General features: G+C 44.4%; 3 protein-coding genes across 3 annotated transcripts; 1 reads left to right on the top strand and 2 right to left on the bottom strand.

Moving 5' to 3' along the window:
* Positions 1 to 439: 439 nt before the first annotated feature.
* On the top strand, positions 440 to 10,304 carry LOC118408031 (complement component C6-like). Its single transcript, XM_035808643.1, has 13 exons — positions 440 to 731; positions 1,203 to 1,289; positions 2,503 to 2,650; positions 3,149 to 3,332; positions 3,783 to 3,921; positions 4,485 to 4,601; positions 5,259 to 5,431; positions 5,995 to 6,143; positions 6,388 to 6,510; positions 7,186 to 7,343; positions 7,765 to 7,990; positions 8,637 to 8,822; positions 9,572 to 10,304. Exons 1-13 carry the CDS (start codon positions 465 to 467, stop codon positions 9,817 to 9,819), a joined length of 2,205 nt encoding a protein of 734 aa, XP_035664536.1. The 5' UTR covers positions 440 to 464; the 3' UTR covers positions 9,820 to 10,304.
* A 504-nt stretch (positions 10,305 to 10,808) lies between these two features.
* LOC118408048 (beta-galactoside alpha-2,6-sialyltransferase 2-like) lies at positions 10,809 to 17,935 on the bottom strand. Its single transcript, XM_035808666.1, has 5 exons — positions 17,166 to 17,935; positions 13,933 to 14,151; positions 13,132 to 13,390; positions 11,679 to 11,818; positions 10,809 to 11,076 (listed from the first exon to the last, which is right to left on the bottom strand). The coding sequence occupies exons 1-5, from the start codon at positions 17,272 to 17,274 to the stop codon at positions 10,826 to 10,828; spliced, it is 978 nt and encodes a 325-aa protein (XP_035664559.1). The 5' UTR covers positions 17,275 to 17,935; the 3' UTR covers positions 10,809 to 10,825.
* A 1,969-nt stretch (positions 17,936 to 19,904) lies between these two features.
* Positions 19,905 to 24,903, bottom strand: LOC118408030. The gene is made up of 3 exons (XM_035808642.1): positions 21,526 to 24,903; positions 21,238 to 21,471; positions 19,905 to 19,912 (listed from the first exon to the last, which is right to left on the bottom strand). The coding sequence occupies exons 1-3, from the start codon at positions 24,875 to 24,877 to the stop codon at positions 19,905 to 19,907; spliced, it is 3,594 nt and encodes a 1,197-aa protein (XP_035664535.1). The 5' UTR covers positions 24,878 to 24,903.
* Positions 24,904 to 24,932: the final 29 nt, after the last annotated feature.

The following is a 24,932-nucleotide window of genomic DNA, read 5'->3' as shown; positions in this document are numbered from 1 at the left end:
AATGAACTCACAAGACTTAATATTATCAAAGGAATTAGTATACCTCATCCATCTTATCTATAGTTTTGATAGGCTACATGATGATAACGTTCATGACCCGCCTATTCTTCGTTCGTTTCGCTCACTTGGTGGTTATAGAGTATGATCAGGCCTCCTGACGCCATATACACCTCGGGGCGGGTCATAAACCCTTTATTCTAACACGCGTTAATATCAATTTGCCTCTTTCCACTTTCTCTACCATCCCTACCGTCTTGCAAATGAAGTCACACGTCACCGAAACCGATTTGGAAGTTACGTCATCGAAACCACTTTGTTCCTAACAACAGTAGAGAGTCATAAAGGCCTGGTAGACATTTGCAGAAGTGAAATGCGGAAATAAAGTCACTGATGATATTCAGTTGAGGTTTCTGCCACCTGAAAACAGCACGTAGAATTTTGCGAGACCAAGAAATATAACTGCGATGAACGGTCGATTCAAAGCTGCTGCCTTCCTACTTGCCTTGGCCGTGCTGGCAGCGAGTTTGGGGACCGGGCAGAGTTGGAGGCGCCGGCGGCGGAGGAGAGCCCCACCCCCGCCGCCGCTCCCGCAGAACTGCGCGGTGACGGACTGGACCCCGTGGGGAGCGTGCTCGGCCAGCTGCGGCGGCGGCACGCACACCCGCACCCGCACCGTGATCGTGCCGGCGGCGCACGGGGGGACGCCTTGTCCTGCGTTACAGGATACTCAGGTGAGGAAAAACTTTTTTTCCCAGCAGATATTGCGGAATCGATTGAGAACTTGATATTGATATGTGTAACGAAGCCCTGTGAAGTTTTATTTGACACAACAGGTGAACAGCGTCTTCTACAATTAGATACAAATCTATATGGAAAAATGTTGATCGATTGTACTATAACGTGCATACGGTTTCTAAAGGTATAATCAGTCTTTGGTGCATCTACCTGTTCGCGCACAGGAAGGGTTATCTCCAGCTATAATTGAATTGGTATTGTGGTTACTCGTCTTAATTGACGTGCATAGTTTCCGCTCACGATCAACTTTCTCACACCGATATCTACTCTGCGGAGGCGACCAGTCCTTTCACTGAAAAATGTGTAGTAGGGAATATATGCTGTGATATGGTTAAAGAAAAGTAAAGAACCAGAAAATACTAAAAATGTAACAATAATGCTGATCTTGTTTCCCATTCCGGATCCAGCCGTGTAACACCATCACGTGCCCTGTGGACTGTCAGGTGGGGGAGTTTGGAGACTGGTCCGTCTGCGATCCGTGCTTACACACACAGGTAAGATCCATGCTTACACACACAGGTAAAATCCGTGCTTACACACACAGGTAAGATCCGTGCTTACACACACAGGTAAGATCCGTGCTTACACACACAGGTAAGATCCGTGCTTACACACACAGGTAAGATCCGTGCTTACACACACAGGTAAGATCCGTGCTTACACACACAGGTAAGATCCGTGCTTACACACACAGGTAAGATCCGTGCTTACACACGCAGGTAAGGGGACGTAATTAATGAAGTTAATATCTTTTACCCTACCATTAAACCCTCCCTCCCTCCTTCCGTCTGTGCCTAATTCTTTCCCTCCTTTATTCCATTTTATGGGTACGCAGCTCATGTGACACAGATATTCAATACGACATTATCATGTCTTGCTCATGCGTCATGCTCAACTGAACTGAACTGAACTTGCTCATATATCTACCTAAACAGGTAAAATACAACTCCTTGCAAAATAGTCTACGCCATGCATACTTTTCTGATGCAGCAGGTGTTAATACCTCCATAAAAGTTTGCACTTAATGTCTTAGAATATCAGCATGTACAATATCAGCAGGGACTAGAGTGTCTATACTGTTATTCGAAAGTTAGATTAGATCTTTTGAATTGCTAGATCTTAGCAATACATGTAGTCGAACTCCGGATCCCATGTATCGCGGATCTTCTGTCATGCGGTAATGATTAAAAGACAAAAGAATGGCCAGTGCGAAGAATAGCTTGATGTGTCAGCACCTTGTGACCAGGTAAAGAGGGGAACTTGAGTAGATCATTGTATGCCTATGGCGCGCCCACGTGAATGCTAATCAGCTACAAGGAAGTGAAAGTATCACAAAGCGGAACTTCCGTATTTTCTTATGTCACATTCTATAAATACGCACAAGGTTAACGTTATATGGGCTTTGTTAAGAAGACATACCAAATAGATCTTGTATTGATATATGTATGACCATGCTCCGTAGGAAAGCCCCGCAATATTTACATCGTCGATCCGGTCAAACACTTCCGAAAAGGTTCTAAGGCAGCCTTGCTGAAATACTAGTAATACGGTTAGAGATTGTGAGCCACGGATTGTCTTAAAAATACCCTCAGTTTGTAGTCGCACGAAGATCCATGTGACTAGTATGTAATCAACGCCTTTGGGAATGTTAGTGATATTTAGACATGCATGGCCTAATCTGAGAAACATATATTTTTCCTGCTGCAGTCCCGTTACTCTCCGCTAGTCCGCCCGTCGCAGTTCGGCGGTTCTCCCTGCACGAAGCCGCTGGTGGAGACCCGAGGGTGCAGCTCCAACAGAACCTGCCCTCTGACCTCGGGATGCACCTCGGGACAGTTCAAATGTGTCACGACTGGTAAAGTTGCCACATATATTTTTGCCACATATACCGCTTAGAACAGGCACAAATTAAAGCAGGGGATAATAAGAATGCGCATGCAAAAATTGACAGTGCTTTGATTTGAGAGCGCGAACCTCGCCAGGCCTCATTTGAAGCATTTTCTATATTGTTACCTGTAGCTCTTCACATTTTGTGTTATTTTTGTATTTTGTCTATTGTGCAGAAACACCAACACACACACACACACACACACACACACAAACACACACACACACACACACAATGAATTACACACACACACACACAAACACACACATACACACACACAGACAGGCACATACAGACAGGCACAAACTTAAACACACACACGCACACACATACAGACAGGCACAAACACTTTAACACACACATACACATACACACACGCGCGCGCGCGCGCGCGCATGCAGGCAGGCATAAACTCAAACACACACACGTCAACGCCATGACGTGTAACATATCTATTGCTAAACTGTCTCAAACCCTTACCTGTCGTGCCCCCCTCCCCAGGCCGCTGCGTTCCCGCCAGTTTCCGGTGTAACGGTGATGACGACTGTGGTGACCAGTCTGACGAGCAGGAGTGCCCGGATGTACAGAACCTGTGTGAGGGGAAAACTGTGGAGGGCCTGATCCCCAACATTGACATCGCCGGGAGCGGGTCAGTATTAAATACGAGGGCACAGAATAATCCTGAAAGTGACAACATCCAAACTTTAACAGCATTCGTCTATACGGAAGACACCCCAAATATGCCTGAAAATCTGGTTTCAGTCCAACATGATAAAAGCTAACAAACCTTACCTATACCTATATAACAGCCAGTCCCAAAATGGGACTACTGGCGGCCACTTGGCTATCTTTGGGCAAGATCATGCCCGCGCTAATTTCAATTCGCACTTTCAAAGTTCCTGGGTTTCTGTGAAAAAAAAAAAGCACACACTCAACACGGATCCAAGCAAATACTCATGAAAACATCGACAGGGCCCCCGGGAGGACCCGGGACGGTTTTAAGTGCACATTATACACGTGCACGATTTCTGGCAGTTACTTTAAGTTGTCTTTCATTTGAAATGGCCATGGGAAACGTTGCTGCTTCCTTTCTCTGCAGGTATAACGTTCTGACAGAGGAGCTGAGTGGACTGGTCTTGGACAACTCCAAATATGGCGGGCAGTGCAGGACTGCTTACAGTGGAGACCACGGGAAAACATTCCGCCTACCGCATAACACCCAGTTTTACAGGTTCCAGGTAAGCTTCCGCTGTTACCTGTGTCCAATAATGATATCAGAAACATTGATAATGCCCTTATAGAATAAACTGCAGTTAAAGTCATTTTGCACCTTAGATCAGACGTACTTCAAGGAGATATGTCAGTTTTTTTCTGCATTGTTCAAACGGTTCTGGAGTACTTCAAACCATGTATCATGCATATGATACATGGTTTGATACATGATACATATAATTAACGGTTTCGTTCTCAAATCTTCGATATCAAGTCTGACCCCTGGATCTGTAACGCTAGTTTCCCTTTATCCAAGGGGTATTGTATATCCTAAGTTTAAGAAAACTAGGGTATTAAGGGTAATTCCAATACATGTAATTTCAAAATTTTGCAGTTTGAAACCACCGTCTGTTGACTTGTTACCTCCAAGTACCCTGTTTATAGGTATTAGAACAGTAAATGTTGACTGTGGAAGAACAATGGATTACCTATTAAGAACATGTATTTTGGTTAAAAAAAGAGAAAACTTTAATTTTGTTGTCATTGAAAACTTTTTATAAACTGTTGCCTGTTCCCCCTTCCTTATCAGGTTGTTGCGGACACGTCGTTCCGTGCAGAACAGTTCAGCAGCTCTAAAAGGTTCTACCAGGACACCACGGCCAACAGTCAGCGGGACATCCACGCGGGCGCCTCCGCCTCATTCTCGGTACGATTCTCTATGGCCGGGTTCACAAGTCCGTATGAGGTCCACTTGGAAGTGGTACTTAACCTCTACCAGGCTCCACAGGTCACTAGTAAAATAGTAGAAATTGGACAAATATAGCCAGATAACATGCCAGCGGAGTTAGCTGGAGTTAACAAACCATACTCCTCGAACAGACAACTCCTCTGGCATATCATGTGTCTATATTTCTCCAATTTCTACTATTTTTCCAGCGACCTGTGGATCCTGGTAGAGACTAAGAATTCCATACGGACCTCAAACGGACTTGAATATATACGCACGTGTAAACCTGGCTTAAGACCTAGGTCTGGGCTAACACCAGTCTCCTTTGCAGTCTAGAGCGGCTGTGCTTATTTGTTCGGGGAGTGCTGATTTGCGGTTTTCAACATGGGCTAAGAGTCTCTATGCCGGAAAAAGTAGTTTTGTCCTGATCTTTGTCCTAGCTGCGGCAAAAATCCTTTTCCCGGCAAAGAAAACCTAATCCCTTGTTGAAAATCACTCCCCTCCACAAATAAGGAACTGTGCGAAGGAGGCTAGTCCAACACTATTATTGGCCACTTCAAACGCTCCCTGTATAATTTTGGGTCTTTTAACTTAAGTAATGGCTTAAAGATGTTTTATTCTCCATCCCTTGTTCAGGTGTTCTCAGCCAGCGCTGATGTCGCCAGCAGCCAGTCCCATGGCAACCATGATGTCATCAGGTCCAGCCAGTCCGCGGACTCCGCCCTGTTCACCGTATCCAACCAGATCGAGCTTGCGCAGTTCAGGATGAACGGCGATAACAACTTCATCCTGACAGACAGCTTCTACAGGTAACTCTGAATAAGATCACGTTTCCGTAACTCTCGTGAGTTTACGTTCTGAAGTGATTGGTCATCAGTATTCGTCCTGAAGAAGGCGACAGTGGTCATTGAAAATTTGATCCGTGTCACCGGCGTGTGAACTTTTGTCGTGAAAGAAAGTTTAGCTTTGTACTCTGATTTTTAAAATCTATTTCTTGGTTTGGCTATTCAATACGCACGGCCAGAGCTGTCCAATTTACAAGGACAAAGACAATACAAATGGAATTTGACATGGTCAGATTAACAATATGGACAGATTGACCATGTTCTAAGTTTAAATACAATTACATATAAATTGTCTATAAAAGTGTCTACAGCGTATATAATATTACTAGCTACAGCGAGAGGTTTATACAGTATCTGAATAATGTCTGATACATGATGTCTCAGCGGCGTTCAACTTTCACATATTACCCGTAATGAATATCGCTGCGCACGCGCAGTTTGCACCGTGAACTGGCCTATTGTTCATTGTCTTTCCAAATCTAAAGTGAGAAGCCTCATGACGATTTCTGCCCTTTGTATCTGTACAGAGCGCTGGAAGAGTTGCCGGTGGTGTACAGTTACGCGGAGTACAAGAAGCTTATAGTTGATTTCGGGACGCACTACGTGTCAGCGGGCAAGCTCGGTGGGCAGTACCGGTACGCGTACAGGTACAACCGCCGCAACCTCACAGAGTCGGGTAAGCTACTATTTCTTTTTACATGACTAAGGTTTTTTTTAAACTGTTTTTTTTACATGACTGCACAGTCCTATCTTCGACCTGCGTACTCCGCTGCACTGCTGGTAGATGAACTGGGCCGAGGACACGGTCTGGTCAACTGCCTCCTTTCTCCTCCTCTTTCTATCTTCAGCATGGTACAAAGACATGATTACAGTAATGAATGAGTCAATGATGAATTTGATTGGTAATTTCCCTGCTCCAGGTCTGAGCGATGAGCAGCAGAAGTCGTGCCTCAGTGTGGAGGCCAAGGCGTCATTCTTGGGGATCGGAATTAGCGGCGGCTACAAGAACTGTCAGGACAACCGCCTGTCTCAGCAGACCGCGGGTAACTAGAATACAACCGTTCCAAAGTCAATCCGGTTGTTTTCGTTTAAAGTTACCATTTTTACGGCCCATGATAAGAAAGAAAGAAAGAAAAGAAAGAAAGAAAGAAAGAAAGAAAGAAAGAAAGAAAGAAAGAAAGAAAGAAAGAAAGAAAGAAAGAAAGAAAGAAAGAAAGAAAGAAAGAAAGGAAACGAAACGAAACGATAACTAAGAGAAAATAGCCGGAGGAAGTCTGCAATGCCTCCTGGGCATATTCAAGGAGCTGGGTCAGATAGATGGTGTTGTATACTGTAGATGAATTAGGGGCTTGTAAACATGACAATTCCGTATGGAAAAACGATGAAAGTCTAATTTTTCATCAAAACATCCAAATCGGTGTCGCCACACGATTTCCTACAAATGATCTTCTTGAAAGACGCGTGTTAGATAAAACCTTCTTGGGTGTTCATTTTGTTCCTACATACAAAACTAATCCCGAATTTCCAGGAAATCCAGATATTCAAAAGGTTGATTGGTTGATTGATTAATTGATTGATTGATTGACTGACTGACTGACTGACTGATCGACTGACTGACTGACCGACGTCGACCGACCGACTGACCGACTGACTGACTGATTGATTGATTGATTGATCGATCGATCGATTGAATGAATCTTTCGAACGCCCCTTAACAGGAAGCTTCACCCTGGCCGCCCGTGACAGCGTGTCCTTTGTAAAAGGCGGGACGTCCGAAACAGCCGGTAGCCTGGCTTACACCAACCAGCCAATGACGGACAAGTACCAGGCCTGGCTGGATGACGTCAAGAATAACCCGGCAGTTATCTCTGTTGAGGTAAGATCATTTTATTTCACCTGTTTTCAGACTTACAGATGCCAAACATATTGTATAGAAATTTGGTAACTGAAACGTTCAAAGATCGTACCATTCCAAGGGGTTTATTTTTCCTGGCCTCCCTTGCTAGACATTGTGCCCTAGACACAGTGAATAATTACCGGTTGCTCCTACAGCCTCATGGTACCAATGAGACTACGTACCTTATCAGTATTTCTGTACCTTTCTGTCAGTCGTATCTCTTTCCCTACCTGGTAAAGGAAATAGACCATTGAAATATATATATTCACCCTTGAGGCGTCGCCAAAAATAAATGCATTGTAGACAAATATATTGGAAGTTACTGTAAGAAGAACTGTAAGAAGAACAAGAAGTTGCAGGTTTCTGTAAACTGATATTTCTTTTTGTGTCCTTTCCTCAGCTTTACCCCCTGTCGGAGCTGGTCGCTGGCGTGTCCCTGGCACCCATAAAGAAGCGCCACCTAGCGCGTGCCCTGGTGCAGTACCTGGACGAGTTCCACCCGTGCAAGTGCGCCCCCTGCCGGAACAACGGCAAGGCGGTGCTGATCGGGACGGCCTGCGAGTGCGTCTGCGCGGAGGGAACGTACGGCGCGTCCTGTGAGACAGTGGCTGATCCCAGACTGGCTGGTAAGACATCAATTCTAATTGTCTAGAGAAGATATATGTTCAGATTTTGGCACCTCCCCCCTTGAAAATATACGTGGTTAGACCTGTGGCCCATATTCAATGATGACTCTTATTTACCGATAGCAGGAGAGTGATACCAAACTTTAAGCAAATCATCGTTAATGCAGAAGAATTCCGTCTGTCAAAATATCAGGTCAAGCCTTTTCTGTATGTTTGGTTCAACGAAGTCATATCCTCATGCCTTGGCTCGTAAACTATCCTTTCTAGGAGGTTGAACTCCTTGGTCCTCTGGAAATGTCGGCGAAGTCAAAGTTAACCTGTTTCGCAATGTCATGGTTACCGGCACTGCGGTGATGCACCAGCTGAGCGGCCTTCATATAATGTTCCTCCATTATGAGGTCAACGGTGCCTGGAAGTCTGTAACGCCCCCCGTCCCCATGTACATCAGGTTATCTAACGTTAATCCTCCACTCTATCCGTGCAGTAAAAGACGTCAACGGGAGCTGGGGATACTGAACCGGCTTGTCATTACTGTCGCCACGTGACCCCAGTAATAGGTCAAATTTGTATAGAAGTCTATAACGCCCCCCGTCCCCGTGTACATCAGGTTATCTAAATACGTTATCCCTTCGCTGAATCCGTGTAGTAAAAGACGTTGACGGGAGCTGGAGCTGCTGGACCGGATGGTCGGCCTGCACGTCTCGGTGCGGTGGAGGGTCTAGCGGGAGGAAACGCGCCTGCGACAACCCGGTCAACTCCGGCGGGGGCCAGTTCTGCACCGGGGACAACATGGACTCCAAAACCTGCAACGTCTTCGCTTGTGGTGGATCTGGTAAGTTTTCCATCCTTAGAAATTTCAAGGCGTCTGCTGATGAACTGCTGGGCAGGTGGGCAACAATCCTGTCACCGCAGAGATAGCGACGAGCTCACGACGGCTAATCTCCAAGCAGATCCTACGATGGCATAAGATAGTACTAAACTGGCCAAGTAGTGTAGTCAGCCAACAGGTGTACATTTGCCATGTAGACAAACACACTCCTAGGCCGGCTTCACTCCTCTGCCGGCTTTTATCTTTAATGATCTTTATTTGCATGTTACTGCCCATGTGGGCTAAATGCAGCAAAATCCTATGATGGACTACTAAAGACTAGGTACTATTACATGTAGTACTAGTATTACTGTAACAATGGAATAAACAATTTATCTGGAGCTATGCTATTACTATATCAATATAACTGACATGACTCTTCCCTTTTCTTAAAAACATGTGTATACGAACTCACACGAGTTTTTGCTGTACAAAGTTGTCTGTGGTTGTCATTATACGTACAAACAGCACAGGTAATTTACCGTAGGACCTGCTTGGAGATTAACGACGGCTTGGTTACTAGGCTAGACAGTAGAAGACGCTTAATTGCACGGCCCATTTGTCAGTGAATTTCGTGCAATTATCCGGCTGGTGCAATATCTATCTGGACTGCAACGGTTTGGGATTTTGGAATTCCGTGCATTTAACAGAAGTGGGCAATAATCCGTTGTGCAACGAACTGGCTTCTACTGTATATATCCTCATTTCTGCAGGCACCACGCTGTTCCCGGAGGCTCCCCCCACCCCGGCTCCGCGGACCGGTGGCAAGCTTCCGCCGGGGCAGGTCGCGACTGTGTCCGTACTGGCCGTGGTCGGCTGCCTGGCTGTGGTCGGCGCCCTGGTGGCCTACCGATTCGGCCGGACGAGACGCCATGGGTCTTACCGCAGCCTGAGAGAGACTACGCCGGTGATGGACCCTCTTCGTGGTGCGAGCGAGACTACACCAATTGTAATCACCTAGTTTTCACTTAGACCTTGCTACGATCAAAGACGCCCTAAAACACCTTTCCACTAGACAGCGATCACTTAGCAACCATACAGCGGCCAAAGTTGGATTTGCGTTAACCCTTGATTTCATTATTCGAACATGAGAAGATTAAAAATATGATTTTACAGACAACAACAAAAATGTAAATAAAACAGTTCTTAATCTATAGAATTCGTTGAGCGATCTATAAAATCTTTGGTGTCGCTAATTCGCAAATCAAACAGACTTGACTATACTCACTCGTTTGAATTGTCCCCATCTGAAAACTGTGCGTAAATGTTGATAGACGGTGCCTGCAGTTGAGGCTATAGCAGTTAGTGAGAATGAATACCGAGACAGAACAAACAACATAGCTTTTAATTAGCCTCATCAATGTAATTGTCCTTGTGTACCTCACAACAAAGATAAGAACAAAGATATGTCGTTATAAAAGTGACAAGGTTGGTGTTAGTAATACATTAGTTGTAATTTACATTCATTAGTTTTAGTACTTAAATGATCAGTTGTTTACATATTGCTATTAACTATTGTAGTATCATCGTTGTGACATATTCAGGCATTTGCGTCTGTTAAGGAATGCAGAATAATTAGTACTAGTAATATTTGATTTAGTTGCAGTTAATTTGGCTTTCCCCATAGAAATTTTCTTGAAGATTCCTGATTTTATACGTGTCTGTTTCCTTGTGTGATGTTGCGTTGTTCCTAAATTTGAAATTAACTGTGTCGTGGTAGATCACGCTATTGGCACGGTCCAACTTTTATGAATAGAAAAACGAATCGAAATAAACATAATTGGATATTTGAATGTAAGTTCATCTGTGACCGTAGTCAACATTATGTTACAATTTTAAGACTTTATATCCGTGCACAAAATAAAGCGCTTACTTCAGAAGGATCATAGGACTGATCGAAAGCTTGTTGGTAAGCGCTTTATTTTGTGCACGGATATAAAGTCTTAAAATTCTAACATAATTGAATATTAATCACAGTTGACTTGACTGAAGCCCTTTAGGGTAGCTCTCCCTGTAGAGTCGATCTCCTCAGAGTTCACGGCCAGTTTTCTCATGACTGTCCGGTCCGCGGAGTAGGAGTGGGTGCTCTCCTTCGCGCCACGCGTCATCACCTTGACGTCATCCCAGTAGTACTCCCGCTTGTCCCGTTGCCCGGCAACGGACGGTACCATCTCGTAGAGGGTGACCCAGTCACATATATGCAGCATCATCAGCACCCCTGGATGGGAGAAAGGGGATGAAATCACAAACATGTTGACATCCTGCTATGTTGACGGCTGAAATGTCAGAAAAGAATCGAAGAAATCTTCACCTACCCAACGTATTTTCAGGATGTTAATCGGAAACACTAACTTTACTACGCCTAAGGCCTGGGAACCCCATAGCTGGTACGAGCTTGCGAATAAAAAAAAAGTTTGGCTTAAAACAAATGACTCAACAAACTGAGTATGGTATACAGAACAATAGATTCTTCATTTTTGGTCTTTCACATCTTCTTCTTTGACCTTGGAATCGACATTGGCATTCGATCGCGGTGACAGTAATATACGTTTTCCAATATTCTTTCGCAATCTACGACATATATTCAGTTTAATTTACAGCTGCTTTGTAAAACTCAGAAACTTTATAAACGGCCGAAAGTTGATGCGCTTGCGGATGTTATCCATATAATCAAATCAGCATGGCCTATAATGCGAAATGGTAATCTCCAAGCAGATTCCTCCGTGGCAAGACAGTAACATAAGCTGGGGAACGACTTTAGCCGGCAGAGGAGTAAAATTGCCCACTAGCGAAATGGTACATGTAACAGATTTTCCTCACCCAAGAAGCCGGATGTTGAGCTCCTCCTCTTGGTGCAGGTTCCGGTTTTCCTGCAGAATCCTGTCTGCAGCTGGTGAACCGCCTCGTGAAACCCAGGCGTGTGAACAAAGAAGGCACCGCTGTGAAAACTCTGTCTGTACCTGCAAACACAAAAGTGACTTTTTGCACTTGAATATTGGAAAATTATTGGCACCGTAGGGTCTGCTTGGAGACTAGCCTAATGCGAAATTGTAGCGGATTCTCAGTGAAACCCAGGCGTGTGAACAAAGAAGGCACCGCTGTGAAAACTCTGTCTGTACCTGTAAACACAAAAGTGACTTTTTGCACTTGAATATTGGAAAATTATTGGCACCGTAGGGTCTGCTTGGAGACTAGCCTAATGCGAAATTGTAGCGGATTCTCAGTGAAACCCAGGCATGTGAACAAAGAAGGCACCGCTGTGAAAACTCTGTCTGTACCTGCAAACACAAAAGTGACTTTTTGCACTAGAATGTTGGAAAATTATTGGCACCGTAGGGTCTGCTTGGAGACTAGCCTAATGCGAAATTGTAGCGGATTCTCAGTGAAACCCAGGCATGTGAACAAAGAAGGCACCGCTGTGAAAACTCTGTCTGTACCTGCAAACACAACAGGGTTGAGAAATAAAGTCATATCTACAACATATATGTTTGTGAAGATTAGTCATCCAGGATACATTAAAATTGAAGAAGATTCACTCTTTACTTCTGGATACTTTAAAAATTTTAATAGACGTTTCGAAAGGGGTCCACCTTTCTTCATCAGTGTCCACTTTTCTTTTCACTGATGAAGAAAGGTGGACACCTTTCGAAACGTCTATCAATTTTTTTTAAGTATTCAGAAGTAAAGAGTGAATCTTCTTCAATTTTAAATCTACAACATATAGTACAGAATATGCCAGTTAATTACACGACGGATAATTGCACACTTCTGTTAATTGCACGGAGTCCCAAAATCTCAAACCGGTGGTGTCGAGTTGGAAAACTTCGTATTGTTGCACCACCCGGATAATTGCACGAGATACTCAAATGGGCCCCGGTGCGATTAAACGGCTTCTACTGTATAAAACTGATAACGAAAACTTGCCCAGAGGTGACTGGGAGGCTTTTTTGCACTGTTGACAGGATGAAGACCTTTTCGTGCCGGTTATGTGGTCTGGTAAGACCTACGTCACATTTCCAAACCGCTTTCGGGAGCGAAAAGTATGATATAAAAGATACCAAACTACAAAAGACGTAAAGAGAATAGTCGTGGGCATTATTTGTGTATATCTTTAAGTATACTATTTCTATTTCTTGGTTTCCACAAACAGTCTGGCCGGGTCCGACTTGGAAATGTGACAACCTTGAAAAAGCCTCAGTAGCAATGTGGTGGCATTATGGCACCTGGTGGAATTATCAGATTTGACGTTATACCGATTGCAGAACACAACTACCTGACATAGTTCCGGATCGCTCCGAATCTTTCCTTTTTGTCCCTCGCCAAGTTCCCAGTGATGGAGTTGACGTTCCTCATGACCAAGATTTCTTGGCGGAACGAGGAGTTCGTCTTCCAGAAGTCCGTCTTACAATGAGACGTCTTACTTGAGCTCGGCACCTGGCTGTTGATAAGACGAAGGGTCGTGTTGGACCCAACAAACTCCTCAAACGTCTTGACCACCGCGCAGTTGAATCTTAAGACGGCGTCGTGTGCGTCTAGGAAGAACAATAAAAACAGTGACTTATTTTTTTCACCCACCTTGACCTTGTAAATCACTTATGCATTTTAGAAGAAACATTGTTGACCAAACCCGTCAACTGCGTTAACTAAGACCGCAAGGCCGACCGGAGTCTACTTTGAACGCTATATTGTCGGTAACTTTCTGTGTCTTTATCATATAAAAGACTCTATGTAGCACATGATGAAACTATAAACTTGTACGGTCATTGTTGGAATTTTTCAAAATGTCTAGCCAATTGTGAGGTTAGGGTGTTTGGCCTAGAATGTAGAGTTGCTGGGGTCGTATACCCGGCATACCACCAAGGTTAAGCCACGGGAAAGCCTTAACTCGACTTTCGTCGGTTGGGGAAGGGGAGAGGAATGAGCTCCACCTTGGAATACCATGCCCAAGACACAGTGGATGGCAACCCACTACTCCTAGCGGCATTACAACGCTATTAAATATGGTTCTACCCTTACCTACCTAGAAAATTTCTCACATATTCTTGGAGATTGAAAATTAAGAAAATCTAATCACCGATCTCTTTCCCGTAAAGATGGGTCCGCATGGCATGGCTGCTGCTCACTACTGCGCATGTGTTGAAGTGGACTGTTTCCTGTAACGTCACTTCCGGAAAGTGCTGCCTGAAGGGGTACCTCCTAAAGGAGGGCGACTTGGAAGAGATGGTGGAGAAGGGGATCTTCTTAAGGCGACAGTAAAGGAGTTCTTGGGGATAACTTTTGTCCGTAAGATCATCTGGGGAGTGACAAAAGTAGCGCCTTAGCATGTATCGATTATAGGACATACAAGACGCTGCCAACTGCCCTAATATCAGAGTGTTGCCATCTACTCCCGTGATGGAAAGATACTTACTATGTATTGATTACTAGTAACATACTAGTACATTGTATATGAATAAATGTACAGGAGCCAAAGTTTGCTACAATTCACACCAATACTGAAATATTATGTGTGGGGAACCTTCCGTGCATTATAGCCTTCTTAATGATAAGATTCAGTGTTCTCCCTCTATACTACTGGCGAATTTGTCAGAAATTAGCCTCGAAGCAGATGTAAGGATCATCTCATTGTTTTACACGTGTTTTGGGGTCTTAAGATCGTTTTTCTAAAAAGATGTAAAAGTGCGCCTCTTACTGAAATTGCTGACAAGAGAAAAAAGTAAACCCCTTGGAAGAGGTACAAAAAGCTTAAAACATCACGCACAACACACTGACCCGTAACCCGCACCTGTTTGTGGATTAACAAACGCTTGGGATGAAAACGATTCAATGAATATTAGTTCGGTTCTGATAATTTCTCCGATTTTCTCGTAATGGAAAAAAATCAAGGCGACATCGCACAGACGCCATCCTGAATTATCGATTAGCGATACTGAAGTATCGATCTTCCAATAAGTCAGAACGACACTGCGGCAGGAGCCGACCCCACCGCAAGTTTTCCTTCCGCCGTGAAATTGGTTCAGCCAAATTTCTGCTCCGCCAGATTTTTTACTCCGCGAGTTCGAGCCCTTGCGAGGATAGCAAGGGCTAGGGTTAGCGTTATAGGGTCGAATTAGAGTTGGGGCTGTGGTCATGACGTTAGGCTTGTGGCCATAGGGTTAGGGTTAGGGTTAGGGTTGGCGGTTCGGTAGGGTTCAGGTTCAGGTTCGGAGTTAGGTTAAGAGGAAAGGGTTAGGGTTAAGGGTTAGGGGGTAGAATTATGGTCGGGTTAGGGTTGTGGAAATAGAGTGTAAGGAAATGGTCGGGTTATGGTTGTGGCCATACGGTTAGGGTTAGGGGTAAGGGTAATGGTTAGGGGTTTAGGTTAGGGGTTAGGGCTAGGGGTAAGGGTTGGGGTTAGGGGTAGGGGTAGGGGTTAGGGATAAGGGTTAGGGTTAGGGGTTAGGGCTAGGGTTAGGGTTTAGGGTCAGATTGGGTTACAGGTTAGGATCCACAGCGCGACCCCTCCTCCCAAAATCCGCCCAAACTTCTGCTCGAAAATTACTTCGCCTCTCAAGTGTGGCGCATGTCATTTCTAGTAGCTAGGGTTAGGGACGTAGGGTAAGGGTGAAGAATAGGTTTTTGGCCTGAGTAAGAAGGTGAGTGAAAAAAAGCTAGTGCGATTCGCATCATAGATAATACAAACAACATTAACCTCGTAATTCTGTGTCAGGCCAACTCCTGTGAAAAATTATGAAGCCTTTTTAGCCAAAATCGGTAATGTTTACAGCCTGGACATAAATCTGGTGTAGACTAGGTAATCAATACCGGATATATATATATATATATATACTCAGTGGATGTCGGGAAAGCCTGATGTCGTCCTCTTTAGATACAGCTGATTCTCCATTTTATTTTGTTACTACGGAAAGTAAGATATGAGGGGAGCCAGTAGTAACTACACGTACGGATTATGTTACCCAGGTTACAAATCTGTTTTTATATTAGTCACCCAGAAACATCACAACAGATGGAGGCGTTTATGGGGTCAACAGCCAGTCAAAGAGGCGATATTAGAAGCAGACACGAGCAAATCTCATTCATTCATTCATTCATTCATTCATTCATTCATTCATTCATTCATTCATTCATTCATTCATTCATTCATTCATTCATTCATTCATTCATTCATTCATTCATTCATTCAGTAGGGCAGCTACCTGCTCATACATGTACATTAACTACTAATCGTAGTCTCGATCTACCAGACTCCTTGGGTCGTGGGAAAATGCCCTTAATTTCCACAATAATAACTTTAGTGCAAATTCATATCCAAAGGCTAACTGCGTGAGATCGAAAATACAGTAATGATCACATAATAATACGGTATGGAATACAGTAATGAAATAAACGTATAGCGAAATGAAAGTAGTCATCTAGTGTTACTATTATTCTAAAACGATTGTTATTGGGTTTCATTTCTTTTCTATGTGCAGTGGAGGATGAAATTGTCGACGTTTTGGGAAACATATGCATTGGGGTATGGGTAGTTAGCAGTTCGGTACGATGTGCAAGGCTGGGGAACATTTTTCCTGACTAGATTGAATAGTTTGTATCTTTCGGTACTGTAATATGGACATAATGTCATATTGTATAATCAAATGTCCTTGCTACCCAAGATGAGCAGCTCCATGGCCGGTTATTGTGAACTTCGCTTTAGCCAATTTCTACCCTTTTCCAGTGACTCAAGATGTATGGTAAAAACTATTTGGGGCCACTGGGTTACCATGAATAGATTTAATTTTGAGGTAGGTAAAAGGGGTAAAGAGGGTAGGTAACATCATTTGGTGTTTTTTTTTGGTGTTAACAGTGGGAGCGAACATCACTGTCTTAAACGTTATTAGTTAAATATTTGCAATCATGACAATTTAGTGACTGCCGGGCTAGAGACTGCTATAATTAAGTTATCGTCAATTAACAAGCCAAGTTCATTACTGAAGGATGCAGATATTCCATTGACAGTCCTGACGACAATAGCGTGTTGGGCCTATATACGAATGTACATGTAGCGTTATATAGCACTACATACAAATTTTGCAATTAAATATCAGAAAAAGCAGGGAAATGGCTTATATGCATTTTGCTTGTTAACATTTTTTATTAAATCTAATTAAATTCATCGTAAGATAGTGTTATAAAAAATCCCATCGAAAATGTATTTTAAATATATAGATAGCGTACAATTTCATCTCAAGTCTGTGTCCTATATAGCGCTATATAGCACAACATACAAATTTTGCAATTAAAAATCGGGAAATGATGACTCATTACCGAGCATGTCCTGACACAGCCAGATGACCGTTCCTGCTGTCGCCATGGCCAGCACCACGAACAGCCCCTGCCTGTCCAGCTGCTGTCGTGGCTTCCTCGGCTTGTTCATCCTCCCCCCGCACCGTGCCGTGTGGACGTCCGTAAAACCCGCTCAGATCTGTGGCTATATCGAGCGGGACTGGCTGTATGTCCATGGTGGGCGCGAGCCTCTCCTCTGAGGGGTAAACCGGGATAGCAACGCTCGCTCACGGTCGTTCCCTTCTCTGCTTCACGGCTCCAGTGATTAAACACACACGCTGCGGCATTACTATGATTACGGTCTGACGCTTAAGGTTTACCCCGGCTCTTCCGTACGTACGCAGCACGCTACTGCCACCGGCCTGCTGCTGTCTTCACTCTTGCCACAGATTGGTGATGGATTGCCACAGCAGCACGGATTGCCACAACCCCACCGCGCAGCAGTCTGCTACAATCTGCTCTGTTCTGTAACACTACACCGGGGATGGGGGGTGATGGCTACAACCGCGGGGATGAAGATTGCTACAATCTAATCGCATGTAGAGGGTTGCTACAATTATAGCACTGAGTTCGCTACAACAGGACGGCTATACAGGGACTGCCGAGCGTATGTAGATTGCTACATATAAACAGGAACAGGGCTTGCTACAACAACACAGCAACACGGATTTGCTACAACAACAGCGCAGATCGCGACAGCAGCACGCCCACCCTCCGCCTGCCCCGTTCTAAATATAACCCCTACATCACACCCGCCGCGAAACGTCATTGGCGCCAATGATGCAGTGAACTGATCACCTCTCACGAGGGTCGGCCCCAGACTACGGGGGAGCCGCATGTAAATAAGCTGTACAAATTGAATATAGAAGCGCGAAGATGGATGATAACCTCCAAGCAGATGTAGGATGCGGCCCAGTGCTTTACGTGGGTTTTTTTGCAGCAATTTGTGCGTAAATATTATTACTACTAGTGTAGCTTTTCTACTCTTAATAGAAAGACCTCAAACTTTGTGTCACAACATTGAATATTTATCTTAATCAGGGCCAAAATACATGTTCGGTGGAGTATCAAGGGAAAACCTCCGTAGAAATATGTAGGCACTAACTATATATATACTGGTGCATCGGCTGGGAATAAAGACTTTTCATCTTCTGTGAATACTTAAAAATTCCATGCGAAAAAAAAAACGCGAGCTAATACTCGCCAATAGGAAAAACGTACAACGCATATAGACGGTAGAGATTCCACTTCGCCATAAGCAGCTTGCCGTTGAAACTCATGATCATACAAAATAGTGGGTCAGTTAACGCAGAACAATAAAAGGTGTAGGACAGAGAGTCTCGTCTCAACAACCCCTTTCAAATAGCAAAATTCGTTTAATGTTTGGCCGGGGAGTCGGCCTTCCAGAGAAGTTGGCTCCTGTTTTGTACAATTTCAGTATTTATTCCACCCGAGAGGTTTGAAGTGGAGACCAGAGCGCTGTAACATTCCCCATTAGCCTACATTATCCGCTGGTGATCAATACAGTTGTTCTCTGGATCGATACGCGTATTGATTGGTGGGAGGTGATCACGTGAGCAGGAGAGAGGGTGGGATTTCATCTATAGGTAGTTTAGCTTGTATAATATTAACTAGTGTTTATACAGTACTGTATACTGTACTGTTATATTAGATTAGTTGTTAGATATATGCAATAGTACATAGATTTACTCCCATTATATACAGATTGCCATACATTGTACCTGTTACAATTGTTGCGCAATAAAGTTCTTCTATTCTGTACTCCATCAAATTTGGCTTGGAAAGAGGAACAGCAGCTTTTGAAGCTGGGCATGCAAATAGAAGATATTCAAGGCTTTTGCTCTGTACTCAAACTACTGCTAGAATAATTCACCAAGTTACTTGTCAGTACCATAGTTTTTTTCTGGAAATATGTTACTCATTGGAAGAAAAGCTGGAATAGACTTACATTTGTATCTTAAACACTACTTAGAAAAAGCATAAAAAAAAGCATAATTACCAATTGGTCTTTGCCAAACAAAACATGTGTGATGCTATCTTACTTCATTTTATTGTTTAATGTCACAATACTGTGAGCCAGAGCTGAAAATTGCATCAACTGGAAAGAGTGAGATCAAAATGCAAGAGTTTAAATGTTTTGCTACTCTTGCCTAAGAAACAAGGAATTAAAGTACTGTTGCCAAATCACTTCACTTTGTTTTACCAGGAAAGTTCACTCAGGTAGACATTAGACCTGCTTTCCAGGCAGTCCTGGACTTACATACAGGTAAAAACAACACAATAATGAATCCAAAGCAAAATAATCAAAGAGATTAAAACATTATTTATAAACTCTAAAGAGCTTTATTCAATATTACAATTCCACAAATATTCAGATTCTGCATCAATCACAATTTGACAAATAAGGCACCTTTGAATAATAAAAACATGAATACATGATGCTGAATAACCCACAGTTGATGTAAACATTGCATTTTCTCTTACACTGTTTAGACATATTATTAGAAAGATACATAATAGTCCAATCAATACATTCAACAGAGAAGTGTGCTTGCGGCAAATCAATCATTGACAAGTTGGTGTACTATATAAGACTACAAAAGTAGTTCCTGAGTAAAATCAAGTAATTGGTTATTTCTATTCATATCATGTCAATCATCATGATGTAACAGAGGCAGGCAAACACAAGGACAGGAACAGTCATGGACCTGGATTTTGGACAATGCAGAGAATCAGACAAATAACTGTAAGAATCTAATGTCAAATCAAAGAATTCAACCCTCAACCTATCTTATTTTCACCAGGGCCACACAATGTTGATATCATTATCTGCTCATACACTGCTAATCATAAAAGGACTTACACCTTTGATAGGAGTATTAAGAGATGAAAAAAAGTTTTTGATCATAATTTGAAGTTTGAACTTGTGTGGCCTGAGTCTGACAAATCATCAAGAACAAAACATCTGAACCACAATTTTGCGCCACAAAATAAGCATCTATTGCATTTCTTGCATGGTACTTTGAATCTACTTAAAGACCTTTTCATCACCTTCTTGCTGTCTTCTCAACCCTTCTAGCCTTTCTGGAGACCTGATCTCCTGCTACTCTGTCCCGAGACACCCTCTCCCCTCTACTGTGCTCAGTTCTTCCCCTTTCCACCCTCCTCCCTTCCTCCTTATAATTCTGTTCTCTCAACCGACCCTCTTCTGGTGTCGGCCTTCTGGAGCCATGCCGGCTGTGGTCTGTGTGTTTTCTATCTCGTTTCATGTCTGATGCTTTCTGACTTCTACTCCTGTGTGAATTTCTGTCATTTTTTACCCTCTGTTCATTGTGTTCCCTGTTGTTGTGTCTTGAAATGATGCCATCTTTTCTAGATGTACCACTTAAATGTTGCTCCCTACAGTGATTGTCTTTGTTGTGGTATCTTGTATTTGGCGTCTCGAAAGATTTCACCATAGTGACGTCTTCATCGTCACTTATAATTTCTCCCTCTGACAAGTCTCCTTCCACAGTTTCTTGGCGATTTTCTTCAAGACGCTTATTCACAGGTGCCGTGGGCTCAACTTTGCCTTGGTCATTGTGTGCTCTCATCTTCTGAGCTTCAGACATTTCTGTACTTTGGGCTGTCGCTTTGGGAGAGCCAAATGCTTGGTACCAAATGTCTGGGTTTGGGGATGTGATCCTTTCATTGCATGTTTTGTCTTCGGGTGTGCTCATGTGGGGTTGAACATGTTTAACTGCAGTGCAAGACATGCCCTCTTGTAGTTTTTGTTGGTTTGGAGGGGGTGTCATGGTAACAGTTGGTGTAGTACATTTTGTATTTCCTTTTAGGTTTGTAAGAACAGGTGTGCCAATCATAGGTGATCCTAAAGGTGTGCTGGACACACCTAGTCGCTCTCTTGACAGGGCATCAAAAATGTTCCTCTCTGTAGAATACAATGTTTGAGCTGTGTTTCCAACATTGGAAGATACTACACCTGGCACCTGTGACACACCTTGTACATGTGGCACACCTGGCACCTGTGACACACCTTGTCTCTGTGACACACCTGGCACCTGTGACACACCTGGCACCTGTGACACACCTTGTCTCTGTGACACACCTGGCACCTGTGACACACCTGGCACCTGTGACACACCTGGCACCTGTGACACACCTGGCACCTGTGACACACCTGGCACCTGTGACACACCTGGCACCTGTGACACACCTGGCACCTGTGACACAACTGGCACCTGTGACATACCTGGCACCTGTGACACACCTGGCATCTGTGACACAACTGGCACCTGTGTTGCACCTGGCATCTGCGACACACCTTGTACCTGTGACACACCTTGTCTCTGTGACACACTTGGCAGAAACACACCTGTCCCAGGTGGGAGAGGAGTTTGAGGTACACTTTGCTGCACCTGCTTTTTTGGTCTAGTGTTTGCTGACACTGCTTCTCTACCTGCCACGAACCCACTTTGCTGCTGAGATTTTCCTTTTTGTTTCCTCGACTCAGAAAGCAGGTCCTTCACTGTCTTTCCTTTCATTTTTGTAGTGACCACCCCCGAGGTTCTGTCCCTTCCATGGGACACTGTCTGCACTACACGACTGTGATCTTGGTTTTCAATAGGGATGGAAGAAAAACTTTTCCCACCAACAACAGGCTCTAATATTTGCGCTTTTGATGAAAACTGATGATTTTGCAGGGGTTGTTGTTGATGTGTGGCTGCTACATTGTTTTCGCAGGTTGTTACAAACATCTTTGTCTCCTCACCACCTGTTGGCAAAAAATCCGGCTCCTGTTTCGCAGTTAGCGACTCTTGTGGTTGTGGTTTTACCGGCCACAGCCATTCGTACCCATAGTTTGCCTCCAGCGCGCAGATTGCCGCATATGAGAACTTGTTCAGCTTGATGACCGGCCTCTCTGCTACGAAAACTGGCGGTGTTGGTTGTGACATGGGCTGAGGGGGTGGGTCACGATTCGCAGGTGGGAGAGGAACTCGGAATATACCATCTGCGGACGAGATAGGGGGAGCTGACCCTAGGATGGTGACATCTTCTACTTTAGCTTCTAGAGGTGCTGGGATGAAGGAATTTTGCACACAGGGTTCTGATGAGATATTGTGAGGAAGAAAAGTTGAATGGTCATGCAGGGATGGCTGTGGAAAAGCAACACCTCCATGGGGCTTGCCTGTTGTACAGAGTAAATGTTGTGGCTGGGTTGGGAGTGGTACAGCTTCACTCTGTGTCTGAATGTTTGCTGGAACTGACGGTGAGACATCTGATGACATTCCCACACTTGGTGGGTTTGCCAAGCTGGTGATCTGATCAGGGGGAGGACTTGTTGCAGCCATGGGTGCTTCTAATCCAGATATATCTGCTGGCATAACCACAGTGTTGGCTACCACATCCTGCTCGTGCCATGCCATGGAGGAAGTTTCTGATTCCTCCTTACAAACGCTACTGTGTCTTTTCTTTAATAAAGTGGTAGTGTGACTATCAGCAGCTTCTATGCTTGGTGCAGTGGTAGGTTGACTGCTACCTGTTTCCACCACAGCAGTGTCCACAACATTAATGGGGTTGATGTTTGAACCTTGACCTGTACCAGGCACTGCTTTTCCAAAAGTGACAGCAGCTTGTCTATTTGAGCTGTTCGCTCCCAGTCTAGCATCCTTCTGATGAATTTCTGATACAGGACTGTTGGTGCTGATTTGCTTTGCAGGTTGTTTCGATGAAGAAGTGGCCAGATCTGACACCTTTGCTCTTGGGAAGACACTTGACATGTCTACTTGCTTTCTTATAGCAGTTTCTTCCACCTCCTGCTGCCAGGGTACTTCAGAACTCGGAGACTGTTTCCTGACTGAAGACACTTCTTGCAGACAATTTGGAGTGTGTCTATCTGCTGGTGACCCAAGTGAAAACTTGCTCTTAGGAGAAGGTAACTCCACTCTTTCTTCCTCTTGATCTTCAAGACCATCTGAGATGTCATCTTCATCACTTGAGACGTCTGGGAAGAAATCAGAAGGATCCAAAGCTTTCCTTTCTATCCTTTTTTCCGGTGTTCTTACAGACTTAGACTTCCTATGACTCTCTTCTTTACGTTTTCTGGTATCCTCCTTCTCTTTCTTAAGGTTGTCATCAGCCATGTGTTTTCTGAAGGCATCTGTTTTGCTGGGAAGCCTCCTGGGAGGAGGCAGTTTGGGGGAGGAGGCAACAATTGTGTCAACTGTCCCACTTCCAGGGGAGGAGAAAGTTTTCTTTTCACCGAGTGTCTTCCTTTCTTCCTCCATCTTCCTGCAAATTTTATCCATCTCCAAATGTTTTACATCCTTAGTATGCAGCTTGTTGCTGTCCTGGACTGTTGTGTTAGCGGTCTCGAGGAGTGGTTTTACTGTGTCTGCTTCTCTCGAAGTGTCCTTGATCTCCTGCAAGGTTTTATCTACTGCCTCTCCCATTGCAAAAGGTTCCAGGCAATGACTGTCCTCCTCTTTATTTGTACTGATGACGGACACGTCGAGCTGGAACTTTGGCGGCTTCGGCCTCTCAGCGGCAGGTGTGCTAGCGAACCTGCCACCTGGAGGAGAGGTGAACAGCTGTCGGAACGCACCTGACTGCCTTTTCTCCGCAGGTGTCTTTGGAAGAGAAGGCTGCGACTTCCCAGGTGTCGGGGCGGCGTCCTTACCCGTGGGCGTTGCCCCCCGGCTGGGTGGGCCCATTTTTCCCGAGGGGGTGGACGGGATGAGACGCACATCGATGGACATGGCGCTCTGGCACCGGAGGTCGTCGGGGTCAAGGACAGAGAACTGGTCCAAGGTCATCTCCTGGCGCAGACCGCAGGGCGTGGAGGGGCGTGGTAGGCTGGTGTCACTGTTGAAGGAAGCGCCAGTCTCCATCTCGATGGAGTTGTGTGCCCCTTTCTCTTCTAAGGTGTTAAAAGGCAACAAGATGGTGGTGTCAAGTTCCTCCTCATCTGATGATGTACACTCGCCTTCTTCAGGTTCTTGTTCTGCTACATCTATCTCCTCTGACCGAGTCTGTTTATCAGATGCTTGCACTACAACTGTTTGTTGGAGAGTAAGGAACCCTTTCTCATCTGATGATGAGCACTTTACTTCTTCATGTTCTTTATTAGATGTTTGCTCTCCATGTTTGTCAACATGAAGCCTTTCCCCATCTGATGCACACTCCCCTTCTTCATATTCCTGTTCAAGATCTCTCTTCATACACAGAGAAGACTTTGGCTTACATCCTTGCACTGCATGTCTGACAACAGTATCGAGCTCTTCCTCATCTGAAGTGCACTCCCCTGTTTCAGTTCCTCCTTTCTCCTGAGACAAAGCAGTCTGAGACAATGTCTCTTTAATTGCTACTCTTTGTCTATCTACTGTAGCTTGGTTTTGTTCATAGCATACAGTAGCACTCTCCATCATTTCTACTTTCTGCAGCACTTCAATATCTTGTACCACATTGATGTCTTCCTTGGTACTTGGCAGATCCATTCCGCATCCCACCCTACTTTTGTTGCTGAGTGTATTGCTGCCTTGGTCTTCAGGACTGTGGTTCTTTGTAACTTGCTTTGGTTCAGCTTCCTTCTGAACAAGGTCTGTGTCTGGACAGTTTTTAGAGGGATGCAGAAGAGAAGAAGTGCTCGTGACCACCTGCTCTGGTTCTTTTTGCATCCGTTCCTTCAAGCTATCATTTGGCACTGTTTCTATATTGTTATGTACGTCATGA

Source organism: Branchiostoma floridae, unplaced genomic scaffold, assembly GCF_000003815.2.
Source record: "Branchiostoma floridae strain S238N-H82 unplaced genomic scaffold, Bfl_VNyyK Sc7u5tJ_1548, whole genome shotgun sequence".
In the NCBI taxonomy this organism is placed as follows: Eukaryota; Metazoa; Chordata; class Leptocardii; order Amphioxiformes; family Branchiostomatidae; genus Branchiostoma; species Branchiostoma floridae.
The sequence above is the reverse complement of the archived record's forward strand: the minus strand, read 5'-3'. Positions and strand labels throughout refer to the sequence as shown.